Below are 22,568 nucleotides of genomic sequence, written 5' to 3'. Positions count from 1 at the left end.
TTTTACATTTAATCTGACGTTTCTGATCGTTTATTTTTCCAGAGTTATGAACAATGACAAACTGTATGTTCAATGAGTTAACAACTGCACACGTCTGCCGGCGGCTGGTCTGCTCTTTAGTATTATATGTTCTGAGATGTTAACTATTATATTAGAATCACAATGTAAATCTCATAAATTATCATCAAAACAACAACATAGTAAAAACTTACAACTAAACACTTACCTATACTAAAAATCTTACAAATAAAAACTTATACTACTTAACTACAAATAAAAAATGATATCTAAAAAGATACGCGTTACAATACATTTTCAAATAAAACTCCCTAGCTTTACTAAATTGACGGCAACTATTGTCACATAAAGTACAAATTTAAGGCCATGCATCGATAAATATTAGGATTTTAGATTCACTGGTGTGCTTAGCCCCGGAAACCTAGAGATCTGATTTTTGGATATGTATATCTTGACTATATGATTGAAATTTTTGTACAGCTCGAAACACGAATGCTTACAATTTTCTCGATAGAAATTTAATCCAAAGTAAGGCCTTAATTTTTCGTTTAACTAACATTGTGAAAAAAATATGCAACTTTAATCAGTCTAACCTACTTTAAAGTGAAGGTTTCCAAATTATCTAGTCTCTCGTAGAAGGAAATATTTTTTATTATCGTATATACAAAGATTTATCATCATTTACGATATCATGAATTCAACAGAAAACGGCCATTTTATGCGGTTTCGTTTCTCTTTCTTTCATACGTCAATCGTATACATGTGTCCTTATTGTCAAAAATGTCAGACGGCCGGCGGGCCTCGAGGAGGCAAGACCTATGTCAAATCGCGCAGCGTTTTTGACAATTTATAATTACGAAAATTTGGACGTAGTTTAGCGAAAAGGATTTATCTCCATAAAATTGCCATTGAAATGAATGACTATTGTTATTGTCAGAAAGTTTAAATTCTATTGGCAATGTTTGTGGGTTAGATCCTTTTCCATAAACTACGTTCATTTTGTATATTTATTATATATACGCATGTGTGCGTATTGCCAAAGCTACGTCAAACTCTATACTATTTGAGTTACAAGATGCTATGAAATTTCGACAGGAACGATAATGTGTCCGTGGCCCTGTGGTACCAGCCATCAGCTAAATATGCTAACTTCTAGGTGATTTTTTTCCATTTTATTTCGAAATTTCTACTTTTTTTTTTTTTTCTTTCTTATTATACCAAAAAAATTATAAAATAAAGAAATTAATATTAATTCATCTTCAAAAGAAGAAAACATTTTCTGAGGGAGCCTAACCTAATGTATACAATGTTGTTTTGTGTGTTGTACATAATTTACACAATTATAAGTGAAATAAAATAAAACAAAAATAAAAAAATACATTCATTGAGAAATAAAAATAGATATTGCAATAAAAAAAATTACAATGTTTAAGTTGGTTGGCCACGCAACGGGATTTGAACCCACAACTCTGGAGTGAAATCCTTGTACATATTGGATTGGACTGGCCCTGCCGGCCTGCTAAAGCTGATGTCCCTTGTTCGAATCCCGCCAAGGGTATTTATTAGTGTGAGGAGTACTTACAGATATTTATTTGGCTCATTTTCTCATTTCATCATCTCCAAGGCCATTTACATAAACGACTCATGGTTTTATACGTACTGATAAGTTGGATGTGTTTCAGTACAATTTTAAAAGGTTAAATCTGCCGTTTCGGCTTGGCTATTAAAACATAAGTAATTATGTCGTTCTCTGCTATAATTCTTTGATATTTTCTACTTAGTACGTACTTCGCTATCAAACAACCTGTATGGTCTGTGCAGTGATCTTTCTGTTCTGCGGTTGTCTGTGATTAAAACTCGTTGACGTTGGTATGTCAAAATATTTTCTGTAGCTTATGCTAAAAATACAAAAGATACAAAAACAATGGTATAAGAAAGGGAAAAGACAGACTCCAGGTACATGGTTATTTTTTAAATACATCCAGCAGCGGGGCAGGCAGGGCCCATAGGTGACCGACCTACGCGCCGTGTACAGGAGTACCGCCTTCTGCATCTCACCCCTAGCGAGTGTCGCTCACTTTTGCCTATGAGATCGTTCGCCGAAACGACGATGATCGTCGAATCAACCAAGTATCTCGTCCATTTTCGAGAACTGGCGCAGGTAAGTAGTAAGTACCTACTTGTAGTACGGTACTTCGCGGTCCACAAGATTGTATGGAAAATACTAACTGCTGGTGAATTATCCTAGTTATGAGGTCATGTCTGTGCAATGTGCCCGAGTGACTCACCGGGATAGTGTCCGACAAATGTTATTATTATTGTTTATATATAGCTAAACTCAAGCTTAATCCAGAACTGTAAAATAAACCTAAGAATTGGCTTTCTCTTTTTTAGGGTTTCATACCAAACATAGGCACAAAAGGAACCTTTCTGGTGCGGTTCGGCCCGTCTATTTTCTGCGTGTTCGGCAAAATACTCGATGACTCTATGTCTCTTACATAGTTTCTCTTAGTATTGCGTTTTCACATCATCCGTTCCGATATCGGATGTCGGACCCATCCCATGTCCCGTATATTTACGCCACCATCTTTGATTTTTTTATTTTGAAATCTTTCCTACATCCGATATCGGATCGGATAATGTAAAAACGCACTTCCACACTACTTTACTTTTTAAGTAAGTAAATAAGTTAATCTTCTTTATTGCCCCACAAAGATAACAGGTTTACAAATTTAATAACAGAATTACATTGAAAATAAAGGCAGCAACAGGCTGTCTTATCGATGTATGCGATCACTACCAGAATTCCTTATTAGGGTAGCACGAAATAAAGCATAGTTTTGGTATTTCCGATGAACTACAGTATGGATTCTTCAAAAAAGGAGTGTACTTAGTTTCTAATGGGTCGGCAACGCGCATGTGACACCCCTTGAGTTGCAGGTGTCCAAAGTTTCCGGTGACCTCTTTTCCTCTTACCTGCCGCCGACGTGGTATAAAAAAAATTGTAAAAGGTAATTTAAATAATATAAGGTACCTAGTTTTAATTATCAATTTTAAAAACTTGTGTTTTAACCAACTTCCAAATTTCGAGGAGGTTATCATTTATCAATTCGTGTGTAATGTTTGATGTTTGTTACTAAGTAGACAGGTTTCGATTTTTTTTTAGTGTATGTACATATTTTTGAAAGCCAGTTCTGATAATTGGATTCTGGAGAAATCGAGAAAACTCCTAAAGTCTGAAAGGCGCATAATATATAGTGATTTTTGTGTTTTATTAGAACATCATGCATTTCCATTCAAAACAGTCACATATGGTGAAGTGGAACAGTTTATGATGATCAGAGCGGAACTCTTCAACGACGAATTTAACGCGTTAAGTTTTTTAAGCACTTTGAGGTTTCAAGTCAGATTTCGATCATGCTGGAGTTTTGGTGATCTCCTTTGGATACCAATCCATGAAAGATCAAGGGAACTTCTCAAATTTGAACGGCACACTTGTAGTGACTTTTGTATTATCACCAAAGTCTCTCTAATGTTTTGGATTATGAATAAGGACAAGGACTTACATTTGACGAAGTGGAACTGATGATGATCAGAACGGAACTCCTCAAAAACGCATAGCTCGTGTTAAGAGATTGATGAAAGAACTGCTGATGATGATCCGATTAGGAGCCCTTCAGTGACACATAGCTCATGTTAGGGATTTGCTCATTTATGCGTTTGTGTGTATGTAAATAAATAAATAAATAATAAATATTGGGGGATACCTTACACAGATCAACCTGGCCCCAAACTAAGCAAAGCTTGTACTATGGGTGCTAGGCGACGACGATATACTTAATTATATAAATATATACATAGAAAACATCCATGACTCAGGAACAAATATCTGTGTTCATTACACAAATAAATGCCCTTACCGGGATTCGAACCCGGGACCGCGGCGTAGCAGGGTCACTACGCGCTAGGCCAGACCGGTCGTCATCATTTCATGTGTCTCTAAACATTAAAGTTTATTATTTCTTCAGTATCGATCGCAGTCGCATGTGCGTTTCGTATATGAGGTGCCTGGCTCGCTTTTATGTAGTGTTATATAAATCCGGATTTGTGGCTAGGTCCGTGTTATCAAGGTCCGGGTACCCAAGTTTAATATGTCCGGATTCACGGATTCTAAGTACAGTCCAGTTTGCTTTCTACGTACAGTAGAATGGATGCGTTTTTAATTTTATAACAGTGAGGAATGTAAATCATTCTGTAAAGGACGGGTTCGGTACCTCGGCAACTTAGCACTGCCGGGACTACACGAATACACAAGCAGACATTTAGAACGGGTACCTTTTTCTTTTGACAGAGAACAGGTCTTGGTAATCATAACTATCTAGGAGGCAAACGTTAATTAGTTTTCTTACTTTCATTTGATAATCCGGTAAATTTTTTTTGCAAGGTTCAGGTGTTCCGAAATAGAATATTCATTTATTTTCGAACAATACTATAAGGCCCAGAAACTTCAAGGTACTACGTCTTTTAATATACACATAGTTTTAAGTAGAGAAGTTGAGTAGTTTTATGTGCTCTGCCTACCCCTTCATGGGATACAGGCGTGATTGTATGTATGTTGTGTGTATGTATGTATAGTTTTAAGTTTATAGTTTTAAGCACAATGTTAAAAGCATGGAGTAGAAGAAGCTCATGTGTTAAAGAATGGTACTTATGTGGTAGCTTTTACATGTGATTAGAAGACTGTAATCAGGTCCGACTGAACAGGTTCGTCCTTGCCACTAAAAAGCGCCGTAATGTCATCGGATAGTGACGGATGAGAGAGTGTTTAGAAAAATGCAATAAAAAGTGTAGAGACTCGAATATCGACCTGTGATATACTGACGTATGTGATATCTGCTGATTCCCGAACCGTTACCACTTTTTATTTATTTGTTAGGTAGATAAGCGACCAATTATATATACCTACTCCATTTTTTAGGGTTCCGTAGCCAAAATGGCAAAAACGGAACCCTTATAGTTTCGTCATGTCCGTCTGTCCGTCTGTCCGTCTGTCCGTCTGTCCGTCTGTCACAGCCGATTTACTCGGAAACTATAAGTACTACAGTGATGAAATTTGATGGGAATATGTGTTGTATGAACCGCTACAAAATTATGACACTAAATAGTAAAAAAAAGAATTGGGGGTGGGGCCCCCATACATGTAACTGAGGGATGAAAATTTTTTTTCGATGTACATACCCGTGTGGGGTATCAATGGAAAGGTCTTTTAAAATGATATAAAGTTTTCTAAAAAACATTTTTCTTAAAGTGAACGGTTTTTGAGATATCAGCTCTCAAAGTCGTAAAAAGTATGTCCCCCCCCCTCTATTTTTATAACTACGGGGTATAAAATTCTAAAAAAAATAGAGGTGATGCATGCTAATTAACTCTTTCAACGATTTTTGGTTTGATCAAAGTATCTCTTATAGTTTTTGAGATAGGTTGATTTAACTGTAATTTTGGTTAAGTTATTGGTTTATTATATTTGCTGCTACGGAACCCTTTGTGCGCGAGCCCGACTCGCACTTGGCCGGTTTTTATTTCTATATAGAGGTATATAGAAATAGGAATCGAAGATGGTATGGAAAATATCCTTGTACTGCATTAACCGTCATCATCATAACTAAAACATAAATCATGTCTGTAAAAGTAAGTAAGTAAGTACAAGGAATCTCTGGGCAACTTTCCCGGTGAAAAACCAAAAAGCTATTTATTCTATAGTGCGTTTTTAAATAGTTAAGAGACAAATATTTACATGTTAATAAATATTTTTAAGAAATTTCACAAACAACGAATGGGTTTGTTTCTACAGGACGACGCGTGTGTAACCATCATCATTTCTTAGCATAAGGAGTATACGATAAGGCATAACATCGCTTCTGGTATTTGATAGGTACTAGTACTACTTAGAAGGATTGATAATTACTAATATGTAGTAGACTGGACGGGTATGGTGAAGTTAGAGAGTTACTTCAGATAATATATAAAGAAGGTCCTCTTCGATAGTACTAGGAAACCCTAGGCTTGGTCCATTCCTTGGCCAAAGAATTTAGCGAGTAATATTGATGTAATAGGCATAGTTGACTAATTACTCGTACTTCCCGTGGGAATTCATTTTGGTGGATTATTTGGTTATTTTTAAGTTAGTCTATATTTATTGTGTACCTAAGTTTTTATTTCAGATACCATCAGTTAAAGGATTTTATACAAATAATGCATAATATTTATTAGTTCATTATATCCAGTACACGACATGCTAAACGAGCATAAGGTACAAAGTAAGCGTAGGTATATACCTAAGTCTGTATTATGATAAACTTTTATTTCATATATTAATTTCCACTAATTTTTAGCCACTATTTATAAAACTGAACAGTGTAGTTCCTCTAGGTTATGATACACATCTCACAATATAAAAAAAAACTAAACAAAATTTGTACCTTGGTTATCAATTTAACTAAATAATTTAGGTTTTTTTTATTTATTTTTTTATACTATGTCGGTGGCAAACAAGCATACACAGACCAACCCCTATAGACATCTATTACAAGACGACTCGCGGTGGCCAGCCTTCCTAGTATTTGCACTGATATAAGCGCGGGCACTCGCCGTGCCCGATCAGTATCGACCAAGTAACAGACCCGAAAGCAGCGCGTGTTTTTCGCACAAAAAAATTGTAAAAGGGTATTTTGATGCCTTAAAGATGTCCACCTGTAGTGTGAAATGGTGTGGAAAGGTAACAAGAAGCTCAAATTTAAAAACAGACGGCATTACATTCCACAAATAAGTCATATTTATAATTTATTCAGAGCCGGCATAGGTCAACTTACATTGGCCACTTACGCGTCAGTAGAGGGACAGTCATACTTCTGTCCCTTTTCATCTGGCGCGACTGCCCGCCGTCCTTGAAACGGCCAATCACAGCGCGCTTAACACATTCCCCGCCCGCTCCTCGCACCCCAAACACTGGTGACTCGTATCGCGAACCAAATATACAAGACTGCCACTCTATAGGAGGTTCTCTGTGCAAGCATACGATCCGCCTGATGGAAAGCGGTCACCGTAACCTATGGACGCCTGCAACTCAAAGAGTGTCACATGCGCGTTGCCACCCCATTACAAACTTGTACACTCCCCTAAATCATACTATACTAAAGATTAAAAAATAACTTTGCTAAAAAAACCTTAGTTAACGTTCTATATTTCAAAAACTTTAATTTTGTTTTATATTACATCAGTTTTATTCTAAATATGATGGTTTTGTTAGGTTGTTTTTACAGCTTCAGGTTTTTTACTGATCTATCACATAAAACTTGTCAGTAAATAAGTTCGAATTTTGTACTTTTTTAATGAATTGTGCAATAAAGTTTACATAAAATAATATTTACAAATATACATACAATCAGCCTGTATCCCATAAAGAGGTAGGCAGAGCGCATGAAACTACTCATGTTTCTATGCCAGACTTGGCAAATAAGGGGTTGAAAGGAAACGAAACTCTGACAAAATGTAAAATAAAATAATCATCAGTTGATTTACCTTGTACGTTAGTTTGAGCTAGCCAGTGCGTTTATGTTTAATTTACAGTTTTAAATTAGTCTTGACTAAACTGAGCTTGGCTTAAAATAATAAACAAAATTAATACCTTTCTGATGGATTGGACTTTGACTAAGGGGATTCTAATGTCAGCAGAGATAGGTACTCTATACGTACTAGATAGGTACTACCTAGCTGTGAAAATTGATGAAGATAATATGTTAATGACTAAGGATCTGTCTACAGCTTCAACTACGGACAGTTTTTGAGTAAAAGGGTTCCTAATACCTAGATTTTTTACTATGTTTATGGGACAACATACGTATTGTCTGAAACCAGTTCTGGTAACAATTAGCATTCATAAGTCATAACTACTTATTAATTTGGGCCTCAATCCTCTCTGTTCTTGAAATTATCGTCCAGTCGTATCGAATTCTTCAATAATTTCACACCCTATTTTTGTTGTTATAAAGCCTCTCTCTCTTTCAGTTCGATTAAAGAGATTTTTTTATATTCAGCTGTTTACCTGATTTGACATCTTTGTTTTAAAAACGTGATTTTACTACCTACTAAATTTCTTTAAACTTTCAGTTAAATGTCAACAATCAGGACAAGGTTTCGCTTTCATCTTGGCTGCAGAAAGAGGAACCGCCGGACTACCCGAGACGTGTTGAAGATCCACCTTCTGAGTGAGAAAAACTGAGAGAGATACAGATTCTCTCAAGACATATGAATATTCTACACGGTGTTTTCTTAGTTACGTTAATTTTAAGGATGCATTCCTATTATTCCTAATCTTATAATATCATTTACTTGGCACCCGAGCTTGCCTACGATTTTAATTGGATTCCAGACCATTGAGGTCAAATGGATTCTTGCAATTAAAAATCATCAAAAAAGAAATTTGCACATAGCATACCTGTATTCTTCATCTCCTTGAATACATATAAAATAAAACAACATAACTACCAAATTGTTTATTTCAATCACTTATTTTCAGAATTACATCCTTATTTGGTTATGCTTGGCATAGTTTGTATTATACATTATACACAGTAGTATATTTTATCTTGTACAGGTACTGTATGTATACCTCCAACGACTGAGACCATACCGCCATTTAATCGTTATTCTTTATTTAAAATGTATATTGATTCACGGTGTCCTCATAAGTGTACACAATCAAGATACTTAGCCCCATTGAGTGAGTGTTTTTTGTTAAATCCAATGTTTGTAGTTCTTTAAATATATCTATGGTTTATTTGACTAAAGGTAACAATATTTGAGTAAAAAAATGTGTGACCTTCGGTTTTTGGAATGATTGCTAGTACCATATGAGACCGCTAGCCTCGCACAGAGGTAAAAGCACAGAATATATAATAGTACAAGTAAAAAAATACTATAAAAATCTGTTAAAAGTAAGAAAATACTATAAAAATCTGTTATAAGTATTTATTAACAAACAGACCTTTTCAACATAATAATATGTAATAGGTAGACATGTTAGACTACATTTAATAAAAACCGGCCAAGAGCGTGTCGGGCCACGCTCAGTGTAGGGTTCCGTAGTTTTTCGTATTTTTCTCAAAAACTACTGAACCTATCAAGTTCAAAATAATTTTCCTAGAAAGTCTTTATAAAGTTGTACTTTTGTGATTTTTTTCATATTTTTTAAACATATGGTTCAAAAGTTAGAGGGGGGGGACGCACTTTTTTTTCCTTTAGGAGCGATTATTTCCGAAAATATTAATATTATCAAAAAACGATCTTAGTAAACCCTAATTTATTTTTAAATACCTATCCAACAATATATCACACGTTGGGGTTAGAATGAAAAAAAATATCAGCCCCCACTTTACATGTAGGGGGGGGGGGTACCCTAATAAAACATTTTTTTTCCATTTTTTATTTTTGTACTTTGTTGGCGTGATTGATATACATATTGGTACCAAATTTCAGCTTTCTAGTGCTAACGGTTACTGAGATTATCCGCGGACGGACGGACGGACGGACAGACAGACATGGCGAAACTATAAGGGTTCCTAGTTGACTACGGAACCCTAAAAAGTAGGTTAGGGGAGACCGGGGATAGTTGACTAACTTTTGGCTTCAGCTCATATATCTTTGATGTTTGAATCAATTTAATGAAAATAATTGTTGTTACAGATAGAAGAACTATTCGGGTCTCTAAACCCTTTATTTTTGACGCAAGTATTAATAAATAATATGCAAATAATGCAAATATGCAATTATAACACGTATCTATTCGATTTTCTAAACTCCAGACTCTTAGTTAACTTACCCCATCTTCGGAGTAAGTTGGCTAGGCGATAATTAATGTAAATAAAGAAATTATAAATTTAAATAAAATTTAAATATAGCCGGGGGCGCCACCCGGGGGCGGGCGAGTGGTCTAGTGGTAAGGACGTTAGCCGCATAAGCTGAAGACCCGGGTTCGATTCCCGGCTCAGCCACCAGTGGCCCCTGGTGGGCCCTGTCGTTTTTTCTTTCGTGTATGATATCTATTTAAATTTATAATTAATATAGTAGTGTGAACTAGTGTGACTACTTGAAAAAATAAAAAAAACAAATCGAAAAATATTCAATAAAATAATTTGATTTGTTCCCTAATTGTAATGTAAATACAGAAAATTAATAATTTACAATAAAACAAAGTGTACGTAATGTTAGTAGCTTTTATCGAATTACAAGACACACAGACTTCAATCAATTCAATCAAATGAATTTAAGTGATACCATACGGGACCGCTAGTCTAAAATGGGTATATCTGTTATAATCATAGTACCAGGTAAGGTACAGAGAGGCAAATCTTGACTGGGGGGAAATTGTAACTGATCCATTTTATATTATGATAAAAAAAATCTGTTTATTTCTAAGAAACGTTTATTTATTACATACATGATGATGAGTTCTACATAGATCCACTGGCGGGCCGGCTTTTGAGTCTCACGCGTTCGAATTCAGAAAATTCTTATTTTCAACCGGTATTTTAGTGACAAAATCCCGTATCGCCCCCAGTGGACACTCTAATTAATAATTCAAGCATTGTAAAACATGAAAAAAATAGACCAGTTACATTTGCCCCCAGTCGAGATTTGCCCCGCTGTACCTTACATTAAAAAATAATAACAATAAGCGCATGATTGCATAATTAATTAATTATACAAGCTATTACTTCTTCTTCCTGCCAAGTTCCATCCCTGCCATATTTATTGTTAATAATAAGCAATTATCATCTTTTTTTTTAAATATTACAGCAATTTATTGTTGTGATTAGCAATATTCATTTTAAAATTAAATTCCATGAATTTGGACATACGACGTAACACGGGTACACGGACGTTCATTACATGGACCCTAATTCGGATCCGTGTAACAATGAAGGGACCGCAAACTCAACGTTCTTTCTAAGAATGAAAAGAGATTAAATCGCGTATAATTAATTTACTTATAAATATATCCTGATGTTTTCCGACGACGACATTAAAAGCTAGTTTTATTTCATGAGTAATAAATAACTATCGTCCTAACCGAAGACAATATAATTATAATCTAAAGTAAGTCTATGTTGATTGGTCTTCGCGTAGTATCTGATCTGAGGTGCCAGTGAGTTGAGGTGGTGTCCAGCCAGAAGTTGAATTTCTGAAATGTTGCATTTGCAAAAAAAAAAAGTATTTGCAGCATGTTGTGTTAAATAGACGAATTTGCATACCTAAAGATGAATTTTCTTAAATTTCAATTGGCATGAAGTGGAATTTGCAGCTTGTTGAATTTGCAAAAAAAAATTAATTTTTCCCACTTCGTTACCATTTTTCAAACACTTTGTGCTGCGGTTACAAAGTGAATAGTATGCGAAATAATAGAAAATTTCGGGACCATTTTTTTATTTCTTGTTTTTTGCCCCAGATCGAAAGGACCTGTGTGGTGACGGGTTAAGAATTTCACCACCCCCTTTCTTCCCGTGGGTGTCGTAGAAGGCGACTATGGGATATGGGTTAAATTGTGGCGTAGGCGAGAGGCTGGCAACCTGTCACTGCAATGTCACAGTTTCGTTTTCTTTCAACCCCTTATTTGCCAAGAGTGGCACTGAAGCTTTAGTAGTTTCATGTGTTCTGCCTACCTCTTTATGGGATACAGGCGTGATTGTATGTATGTATGTATGTATCGAAAGGGCTCGTGATTCTGAGTAGGAAAACCATAAATTTTACCTACCTTAGAAAAAATATTTTTGGTGATTATTCTCGCGAAAATGCCAAATGTTAATAATGTACCTACTATTTCAGTTCTTACATGTATGGTGTTTTTCAGAACAAGTTCGCATACCAGGCTATTTCTGTCAGGTCGAAATTTCAAAGGGTCATATGTAGGGTAGGCACTGAAAAACATCGTACGATACACGTGCGAAGAGGAAATCCTAAACAAGCTGTCAAAAATTCGACACGAGTTTCTGCACTTGTATCGTAATGTAGGTACTATATACCATTCAGAAATAAAACATAAGGGACAACTGTTCGAGAAACATGAACATTTTGAATTAAAATTTTATTAAGTCTGATAAAAATATGTAAAGTAAATAAATGAGTTGGCCGTGGCGTCAGTAGCTACTCAGTTGCTTTTGGCAACTCTAGTTACTAGCTGTCACCTTTAATTTGACAATAGAGTCCATTGATCATTTTAGAACAATTGAGTGAGACTCAATTTCATATTAATATCAGCAAAAAGTTCAGAAAATTAATTTTGACAGTTATTAAAATGAAGTGTTTTTTTCTTGCAAAATCTGTAAATTACGCCAATTTTCATTAATTTCAAATCTAGAGGTTTCCTTAGACCGTTTCCGTATAGCATCACCTGTATTCGCATAGTGGCATAGCAAGATCTGTAGGCCTAGCACATGATGGCCGCGAGAGTATGTCGCCGCGAGATAGACTACCCGTCCTTATGTCATTAATACAGTTAGAAGAAGACGTGGCATCTATCTCGCGGCGACATACTCTCGCGGCCATCATGTGCTAGGCCTACTGGTAGCTGCTGCGCCACGGGTGTGAAAAATAGAACTAAAAAATGGTGAAGAGGCCGGCTGTGCAATTCCCATTAAGTTTGTACAGTTGGATCACGTCTCCGATTTGGATAAAAATTGGTATGCTGATAGAGTCCAGTGATGCTGAGCAAGAACCTTCCTTTGTTGTTACCAGATTTCTATGCATTTTCGGTAACAAAAAAGGAAAGTTTCTTACAGTCAATCTAGGACATTTTGGGAAACCTAGTGAATCTTGCTCAGCATCATGGACTATCAGCCTACCAATTTTTATCCAAATCAGAGACTTGATCCAAATGTACAAACTAAACGGGAATTGCGGGGCTAGTGACTCGCTGTAGGTACGTAGTGCGTTTTCACATTATCCAATCTGACATCGGATATATGTAGGAAAGAAGTACAAGGAAAAATTTAAAGATGACGGCGTAAATATATGGGATATCGGTCCTACATGTGATTTCGGATAGGATAATGTGAAAACGCACTTACCTACATCACGGGGCTAGCAGTGTTGCAGAACGTATGGTATATTCCAAAGGGTAAGTAAAGTAAGTATTGCAAAACAATAAAAAAAATACAACGCGATTTAGATACCTAGGTAGCAAGGAAATGTTATTTGTAAGAGGGGTTAAATAAACTACTTAAACCTATACCCAAGAATAATTCGTTAATATAGATATTATAGCTGTCTCTACAAAATCTCCTAAGGCGCATAATATGGAGTGTAGAAAAAACTCCATAAGCTATAGTAACGTATAGTAGCTTTGATATAAACATTAAGAACCATTCGTTTTGTTATTTGACATTGGGCGAATGAATTGAATACAATATTAGTTACAACGCCATCTGTGAAGCGTGAAATTGTCAATGTCATTTTGCCGAAATATTTTTCTTTGGCTGACTGCCGATAGTTGTAGTTTACATTTATGAAGCTAGATGGAGCTTTAGCTGGGCTATTGCTCCGCGGAACGCATTTCGGCGCTTCTATGTGTGCGTGCTTGCGGGGGCTGAGGTAATTGACAAGCGTGGCCTATGAGCTGTCAGTCGCTCCTTTAGTAGCCCCTTAATGTTCAAATGCTCAACCTGCTACAAGCGATCTCAAAGATCCTATGACTATTCGAGCACATTCACAGCTGTGCCCACTTCACGGAATAAAATGCAGGTATTCGCAAATACATAACAACTTCCACACATACCTATCTAACATAATACTGCTATACGAATACGGACGCCATTTCAAAAGCAATACAGTCACGTATACCTTGGATTGAAGTGTCAGGTACGAGGTTGGGAGAGTTGTGGTTATTCTTCTGTGACTGCAGGTTCGTAGAACATTATGTATATTGTTGAGTAAGAGTTCGTTTCTGAAAGGAACAAATTGAGATAGAGTAAAAAGCTTATGCTTGTAGTATGGGATTTTCCAATAAGTTTATGTACCTACCTGTTTGTATCTGACGCCGTGGCTTGCGAGCGCGACGGTCGCGCGATGGTCGTGCAACGGCGATGCGACGCATACGTAATCAAACCATATCGATATGGAAGTAGACGATGCGATGAGACGCGACGGCGACGGTCGCGCGACCGTCGCCCACGCAAGACACGGCGTAACACTTTTGCTTTGCCTCCTTCAACCTTACCAAAAGAAATTTATTTAGGGCTACTAAAATTTATTCAGTGGCTGTCAGTTATGACCGTTATGAATACAGCGTGTAATTTTCACCACATAATTAATTTCTGAAAAATCTCAGCGGCACTGTAAACATAGTTGCGATGACAGGCAATACTGTCAACGAGAGTTTAATGCGAGTGTGTTTACATTACATATTGCTGGTCAAATTATTTTGTATGGATAAATTATTTATTTAAATTTTAGGTTAATCTAATTACATTTCTCACGACCGTTAAGAGTTTCGCTCGTATTAGCTTTACGCGCTGTATAGGTACCTACGTAATAAAGCAACCAAGGTGCTCACAAAATTCTAAAGAACACTCTTAAATGATCAACGTTTAACTACTCGAGAATCTATAGTAAGGATAACCAAACTTTTTATTTTCCGACTAGAAAAAATACCGCAGAAAATCTGACCTACACGTCTGACAGATATCTTTATAAATAAATCATCACTGTGATATATTCGCGCACCATGTGCTCGCGATGTATTCCCATTTGTATTCTTATTATCTGGAGATCATGCATACGCTTATTACGGTTATATGACCCGTCGAGACGCACCTGTGCCAATCAGCGAAGATTTGACTGGCTTTTGTTTAGATAGGAGTTAGAAGTGCCTAGTATTTTTACTAACAAGTATTTTTTTATGAGATAAGAGACAAATGGGCAGGCGGTCCGCCTGATGGAAAGTGATAAGCGCCGCCCATGGACACCCGAGACACCAATATTGTCAATGTCATGCCAATTATGTCTCTTATTTTCTCTGTAAGACAGAAGACACAATAAAATTGATACAAGATACTTTTAGCCTTTTTCGATATGTCATTGACATCAATACCTACTTCGGTTATTTATATTTGAGTAGCCACACTACAAGTCTTCTAGAGCTTACCTACCATGGCACTCAGTGAATTTATTTAACCTAATTAATATATATTTATTTACCTGTCACTACAATAGAGTCATATCACAATTTACAATAGTTTCATCCCATTAATTTCGAATAAAGCTAAACGATAATCGGAACAATGATCATCGAATCAACGTGCCACTCTGCGTATACTTGCTAGATTTATCCTTCTCGGTTCTCACGATATTCTCACCATATCAGGCTTATTATTTACTAGTCATGTCAGGTTGTCAGTGATCATAGACCGATCCCAAATAGAGCGTGGCACAACAATTTTGGAGAAAGGGCGCAAGTAACGCCGTGTCTTGCGTGGGCGACGGTCGCGCGACCGTCGCCGTCGCGTCTCATACTTCCATATCGATAAGGTTTGATTGCGTATGCGTCGCATCGCCGTCGCTCGACCATCGCGCGACCGTCGCCCACGGCCACGCAAGCCACGGCGTATGTATTTTAGTACGGTACGTCCCGTGCACCCGTTCTTTAAAACGGTTATAAGTCATTATAGATAATATTATTGTTAAATATTATTTCTTAACGATAATGTTGAGTACTCGACATACGCACGGGAGGAGACGCGCGGGCGGCGGGCGATCGCGACGTCATCGCGGCAGGCCCGCGAGCAGCGCGCGGCACACACACTCACCTTTACCTACCTCACCGGCAACGGACGAATACCGAATTAATTTATAAACTGTTTGGCCGGGATTTTAAGCTGTAATTAAGGCGGAATAAACCAGCCTATTTTGATACAGTCCGCGTTATTATTTATAAGTCCCAGTAGGACCCTAACATTGGTCCTTTAGGATTCTCACCGTCTTAATTCGCGAGAATAACGGTCGACGGCCTTCAAAATTCTCCTGGCTCTTCGGACGTGGTCTTCAGCTGTAGAAGATACCTAACAAAGACTCCTCATCATCATTGTCTCCTCGGGTACTTCGCCTAGCAACTGCGCGCGCCAGAGATAGAGTGTGATTCGGAAATTTCCATTGCAACGGACTTTGAACATCACATTGAAAGTGCGAGTCATCGTGAGAACAAAGGAATTTCACATCATCGATCACAAGTCACTTGTGGATGTTTATAGACATACGTGAGTTCGTTCCATATCTTTTCCTTATAAAAGCTTCCTTTCCATTAAATTTAAAATATTAAAACTGCAATCGATTTCAGTGAATTATTTCGTATTTCATCATAAGTATTAGTTTTAATAAAATTGCAATCTTATTTCGCTATTATTTCGTGCGCTTATAAGCTTTAATTTGCTAAAATTCAATAAGTAGTCAAATAGTAGCCATATAAAAGGAATTTGTTTACGAGATTCGCACGCTTCTTATCGCCGGCTAGCAACAAGCACAGCTGGGCGCTTGCATTTAACTTTTCCTTAATTAGTATTGCAATAAGGTTGCTTACGCTATAATTGAACTTAATTATCATAAATAGTTATTTAAACTGGGTCATTAGAGTAACATCTGATTGCTTATTTTTTTACCATGTCGGCTGCAGATACTCTTAAACAGCATATTAGGAAGCGTAGCTGCATAAAGGGCAAAATGACAATTTTTAGTAATTATTTAGACGATTTTGGCACTATAACAAAGCCTACCACAGTCCAGCTGTTAGATTTAGAAAGCAGATTTAATAAATTCGATGCCTTATACGCCGCCTTCGACGCATTACAGGACGAGATCGAGATGCTTTCGGAATCGTCAGACTCGGAACGCGAAGATTTCGAAACAAAGTACCACGAGCTGGTGGCAGGGGCGCGCAACCTGCTAGGCGCGCGACCGCTGACCGCCGCGACCTTGGGCGTTGCACGCGAGGGATCCGTGGCGAGTTTCGAGGATTGTCAGGCAGGTGGTCATAAATCTAATTGTGTTAGATTGCCAAAAATAGATTTGCCTACTTTTCAAGGACATTATCAACACTGGCTTGAGTTTAGAGATACGTTTGTCTCATTGATACATTCCAGGGACGATATGGATAATATTAATAAGTTACATTATCTTCGCGCGTCTTTGAAAGGTAGTGCCTTACTTGTCATAGACAACTTAGATTTTAAATCTGAAAATTACACATCTGCTTGGAAGTTATTGTGCAGTAGGTACGATAACAAAAGGTTGCTCGTAAATAATCATGTTAAGGAACTTTTTAGCGTCGAGCAAATTCACAGTGAATCTTGTGCTTCAATTCGACGTCTTATTGACGTTACAAATAAAAACCTACGTGCACTTTCGACATTGGATGAACCAACTGAACATTGGGACACGTTAATTATACATATGATGTCGGAAAAATTAGATAGTGTGACGCATAGGGCATGGGAGGAGCATCGGAATACGCTCTCTCACCCTCCATCCTTAGAAGTATTTATTACTTTCCTTAGCAACCGGGCAGACTTGTTGGAGACTTTGCAAGAAAGTAAAGGTAAAAATCATAAATTTGAAAATAAAAATAGCACTAATGTATGTATAGTTACAACTAACAACAGTAGTTCATCTAACAAAAAAACCCCAAACAAAACATTCAATAAGCAGAATAAAAAAATATTTACATGTACCGTGTGCAATCAAACTCATTTTCTCTTTAACTGTGAAACATTCAGAGCCCTTCCTATAGAAAGTCGTATTCAAAAGGCGAAAGAATCGAACGTCTGTCTTAATTGTTTACGGCCTGGGCACTTAGAAAAAAGTTGCAATCTTGTGTCATGTAAATACTGCAAACAGAGACATAACACACTTTTACATCTGCATGAATCAGTGGCTCATTCTGAGCCCACGACTTCTGCTATTTGTAACTTCGCTGCATCTGGTCATGATGTACCGCAAATACCGCAATGTACTACTGCGCCGCATGCTTTCCTGTCCACAGCGATCGTGAAGGTGCGCGACAACGCAGGCAACGTGCATACGGCTCGGCTGCTTCTTGACAACGGAAGTTTCTGCCACTTCGTAACGGAATCACTCTGCGGTAAGCTGGGTTTGCCACGGCGTAGTATGGGCTCCACGTTGACTGGAGTCAATAAGCAAAAATCACACCTTGCAGAGACTTGCAGCCTTACAATAATGTCGTCTTATGAAAATTACAGTTTCACAGTAGACTGTTACATATTACAACATGTCACAGAAAAAATTCCAACTTCAAACTTTAATATAGACCATATTCCAATTCCAAAAGGAATCATTTTGGCTGACCCTTATTTCAATGTATCGTCAGATATAGACATCTTAGTTGGGGCTGATGTATTTTGGTCCGTCTTAGGTCACAATTCTATTGATTTAGGTGAAAAGTTACCGAAGTTGTTCGAAACGAGACTGGGTTGGCTGGTGGTTAGGGATCTTACCCATCGTGCGTCACCATCTTTTGCTCCAGTTTGCAATTTTGCACAGGTGGAGCCAAACCCAGACTTAACTCGTTTTTGGGAGTTAGACACGGTCGCAGCTAAGCACTCTTTGTCACCAGAGGAACGCGCTTGTGAAGAAAATTTCTACCGTACTACGACTCGCAACGAGGATGGCCGATTTATCGTCACAATGCCGCTGAAAGAAGATCCTGCTGTCTTAGGAGACTCGTTTCAAAGGGCAAAGTGCCGCTTTCTGTCTCTAGAGCGTAAGTTTACTCGAGAGCCGATTTTTAAGGAAAGGTACATCGACTTCATGCGGGAATATGAGCGTTTAGGTCACATGACTGAGAACAAGGAGGCTGGCTGTCTTCAATCCAAGGTCAATTACTACCTTCCACATCACGGTGTGCTTCGTGAGTCCAGCCAGACTACAAAGCTTCGTACGGTTTTCGACGCGTCAGCACTTTCAACCTCTGGCGTGTCCCTTAACCAGATCCAAATGGTTGGACCAACAGTTCAGGAGGATCTATATTCCATCTTGCTTCGTTTCCGACAGCATAAGTATATCGTAACTGGTGATGTCGAGAAAATGTATAGGGCGATTGATCTTCACCCCTCTCAACGCTCTCTTCAACAGATAATTTGGCGATATGATTCCTCACATCCTTTAAAAACGTACACTCTTAACACCGTCAGCTTTGGGCAAGCTTCGGCACCGTACCTAGCAACTAAGTGTTTGGTTTCGTTGGGATCTAGTGCCCTCGACAGCGACGTCAAACAATCGATTGAGCGTGACTTTTATGTCGACGATTACTTGAGCGGTTCGTCGACTATCGAGGACACCATTCGGTTGTGCAAGGGCGTCATATCGACACTGAAATCAGCGCAATTTAATTTAAGAAAATTTCAATCGAATAATAAGTATATTCTTGAACATATTGCACCCAATTCAGAGACAAATAATATTCTAGATATTGCAAGTACCGATAGAAATAGTTCTTCAAAAACCTTAGGTCTAAACTGGATTTGTGACTCTGATATGATGTCGTTTGCTATCAGTATTGAATTTAATGAAATCGTCACAAAACGGCACATTCTCTCAGTCATTAGCCAAATATTTGACCCATTAGGCCTAGTTAACCCTTGCATTGTGGAGGCAAAGATTGTAATGCAGAGACTTTGGATTGAAAAATGTTCATGGGATCACGAAGTCTCGCAGGAAATAAAGGAAATGTGGTTATCATTTGTTAAAACATTGCCTCTTCTCAACTATTTAATGGTACCTCGCTGGGTGATTGCTGATAACTCAGTGAGTCATGAAATCCACGTCTTTTCAGACGCTTCAGAGCGTGCATATGGTGCCTGTCTATATATTCGTTCAATTGATATATCAGGTCAGGTGCAAGTGCATCTTGTAACCTCAAAAAGTAAAATAGTCCCCATAAAACCCACCACGATACCTCGACTTGAATTGTGTGGGGCTTTGTTGGCTGCAAGGCTATGTAACAAAGTGGTAAGCTCATTGACTCTTCAATTCAGTCAACGTAGATTCTGGTGTGACTCTACTATTGTTCTGGGGTGGTTAAGTACACCACCAAATAATTTAAAAAGCTTTATTCGCAACAGGGTCCACGAGATCCAAGAGAGCACTGCAGGTCACACGTGGAGCTACATACCGTCGAAGGACAATCCGGCGGATCTTGTTTCTCGTGGGGTGAAGGCTGACCAAATCAGCGCTTTATCCTTATGGTGGTCAGGTCCGACATTTCTGTTGGAGCCAGAATCTGAATGGCCAAAAATGCCTAACACTCACGCGAAGCATGATCTACCTGAGTTGATTACCTGTTCTTTGGCGCTTGTAGATGATTTTAGCACTGATCGTATTTGTAAGTTAATTCAAGACAAATCAAGACTCATAAATTTGCAAAATATTATCGCGTATTTACTAAGATTCATACATAATTGTAAAAATCAGAACAATAAATTAACTGGTCATCTTTCAGTTCAAGAAGTTCAAAATGCGTTAATTCTTATAACTCAAAAGGCACAACAAGAAATGTTCACTGACGAATATGCTGTTCTAAAAACTGGCAAGGCACTACCTAACAAAAATAGATTAATTTCATTAACGCCTTTCTTAGATACAAATAGTATCATGCGAGTTGGTGGCAGGCTAGATAATTCGCCTTATTGCTATGATACTAAGCATCCAATTCTTTTATGCAGCAAACACCACTTAACAAAAATCATATTTAGACATTATCATATCAAATGTTTGCATGCCCCGCCCCGACTCCTACTAGGAACTATAAAGCAAACTTATTGGCCATTAGGTGGCACAAATCTTGCGAAAAACACCGTAAATAAATGTGTACGATGTCTTCGCTTTAAACATGACACAGTTCAGCCCATCATGGGGCAGTTACCTTCAACACGAACTCAATTAGAATTCCCTTTTTTACATTGTTACTACGCTGGGCCAGTGTTGATAGCAGACAGGAAAGGTAGAGGCTGCAAGCTTATAAAGTCCTTCTTGGCAATCTTCATCTGCAACTCGACCAAAGCCTGTCACATCGAGCTCGTCACGGCTCTTTCTAGTGAGGCGTATATTGCCGCTTTAAAGCGTTTCGTTTCTCGTCGCGGGTTACCATTGTCCATTACAAGTGACAATGGAACTAATTTCGTTGGCGCTTGTAATGAACTGGCACAACTCCTGATGGAGTCAGATCTCGAAAGTCAGGTAGCGCAGGAGGGCATCGAATTTAAATTTGTACCTGCTTATACACCTCACTTCAACGGTCTTGCAGAAGCGGCCGTTCGCTCTACAAAGCATCATCTTAAGCGTCTGCTACAAACTACACACTTCACTTATGAGGAAATGGCGACTTGCCTCACTGAAATTGAAGCAGCGTTGAATAGTCGTCCTCTCACTCCATTTTCCACTGATCCTTCTGATTTTACGGCCTTAACTCCTTCTCACTTTTTAATTGGCCGCTCACTTATGTCTATACCTCAACCACAAGTGTCCGATGTGAACATCAATCGCCTGGAACGATACAAACGAATCCAGCTCATCCGGCAGCATTTCTGGTCCCGATTCTCGGTTGAGTACGTCGGTTTACTGCAGCAAAAGCTGAAGTGGCAATCCTCAAGCAAAGAGTTAAAACTCGGATCGTTGGTCCTTATAAAAGATCGGACTCTTCCACCCTTAGTATGGTCTCTAGGGCGCGTAACTCAGCTCTACCCAGGCAGTGACGGGATCAGCAGAGTGGCTGAAATAAGGACAAGGAGAGGAACTATTCGAAGGGCATACAATAACATCTGTCCCCTTCCAGATTCTTGAAGTCTTCTCTACTACTTCAACCCGGGCAGCATGTTGAGTACTCGACATACGCACGGGAGGAGACGCGCGGGCGGCGGGCGATCGCGACGTCATCGCGGCAGGCCCTTTACCTACCTCACCGGCAACGGACGAATACCGAATTAATTTATAAACTGTTTGGCCGGGATTTTAAGCTGTAATTAAGGCGGAATAAACCAGCCTATTTTGATACAGTCCGCGTTATTATTTATAAGTCCCAGTAGGACCCTAACAATAACTTGATCAGATAAGTCTCCAAGAGCAATGTTCGTTCATCACCAACGATAACGCACATTCTCATTAGTAAAATAAACTCATTAGCGACATATATAAGCGCGGGCGCATCACGACAGGCGACAATCATGGATCGCCTCTTGGTAAGTTATGTTTTAATTAAATAGTCATTATCGGTTGTATTTTTGTTTTAAAGTTGAATTTAATGATTTGAGTGACAGTTAAATTGTCTTGTGATATTTCAAACAATAGTGAATTTTGATAGTTCTGTGGTACAGTAGAAGACCTAACTCTTACTTTCTTTCACTTTATAAGATCAGTAAGACCAGCAGTGTCACTTCTAACAAGCGTACGTCGCGCGTTATGTATGTGTGCGCGCCGTGTACGTACGCAACACATGT

At 38.2% G+C, this 22,568-nt stretch overlaps 1 protein-coding gene and 1 non-coding gene across 4 annotated transcripts; both read left to right on the top strand.

Moving 5' to 3' along the window:
- The first annotated feature begins 9,995 nt into the window (after nucleotides 1-9,995).
- Nucleotides 9,996-10,067, top strand: Trnam-cau. The gene has a single exon. It is a non-coding gene; the product is annotated as a tRNA-Met (tRNA).
- A 5,810-nt stretch (nucleotides 10,068-15,877) lies between these two features.
- On the top strand, nucleotides 15,878-22,019 carry LOC125237545. Of its 3 annotated transcripts, XM_048144672.1 has the most exons (3): nucleotides 16,343-17,656; nucleotides 18,101-18,199; nucleotides 21,908-22,019. In XM_048144672.1, exons 1-3 carry the CDS (start codon nucleotides 16,723-16,725, stop codon nucleotides 21,913-21,915), a joined length of 1,041 nt encoding a protein of 346 aa, XP_048000629.1. In that variant the 5' UTR covers nucleotides 16,343-16,722; the 3' UTR covers nucleotides 21,916-22,019. The 3 variants fall into 3 exon arrangements, with proteins under 3 accessions (XP_048000630.1, XP_048000629.1, XP_048000628.1); XM_048144673.1 differs by lacking the exon at nucleotides 18,101-18,199 and having other exon boundaries at nucleotides 15,878-17,082; nucleotides 21,908-22,013; XM_048144671.1 differs by having other exon boundaries at nucleotides 16,350-18,199.
- Nucleotides 22,020-22,568: the final 549 nt, after the last annotated feature.

The sequence above is a fragment of the Leguminivora glycinivorella genome, chromosome 21 (genome assembly GCF_023078275.1).
Source record: "Leguminivora glycinivorella isolate SPB_JAAS2020 chromosome 21, LegGlyc_1.1, whole genome shotgun sequence".
NCBI lineage: Eukaryota > Metazoa > Arthropoda > Insecta > Lepidoptera > Tortricidae > Leguminivora > Leguminivora glycinivorella.
This window is presented reverse-complemented; position numbering and strand designations above follow the sequence as displayed.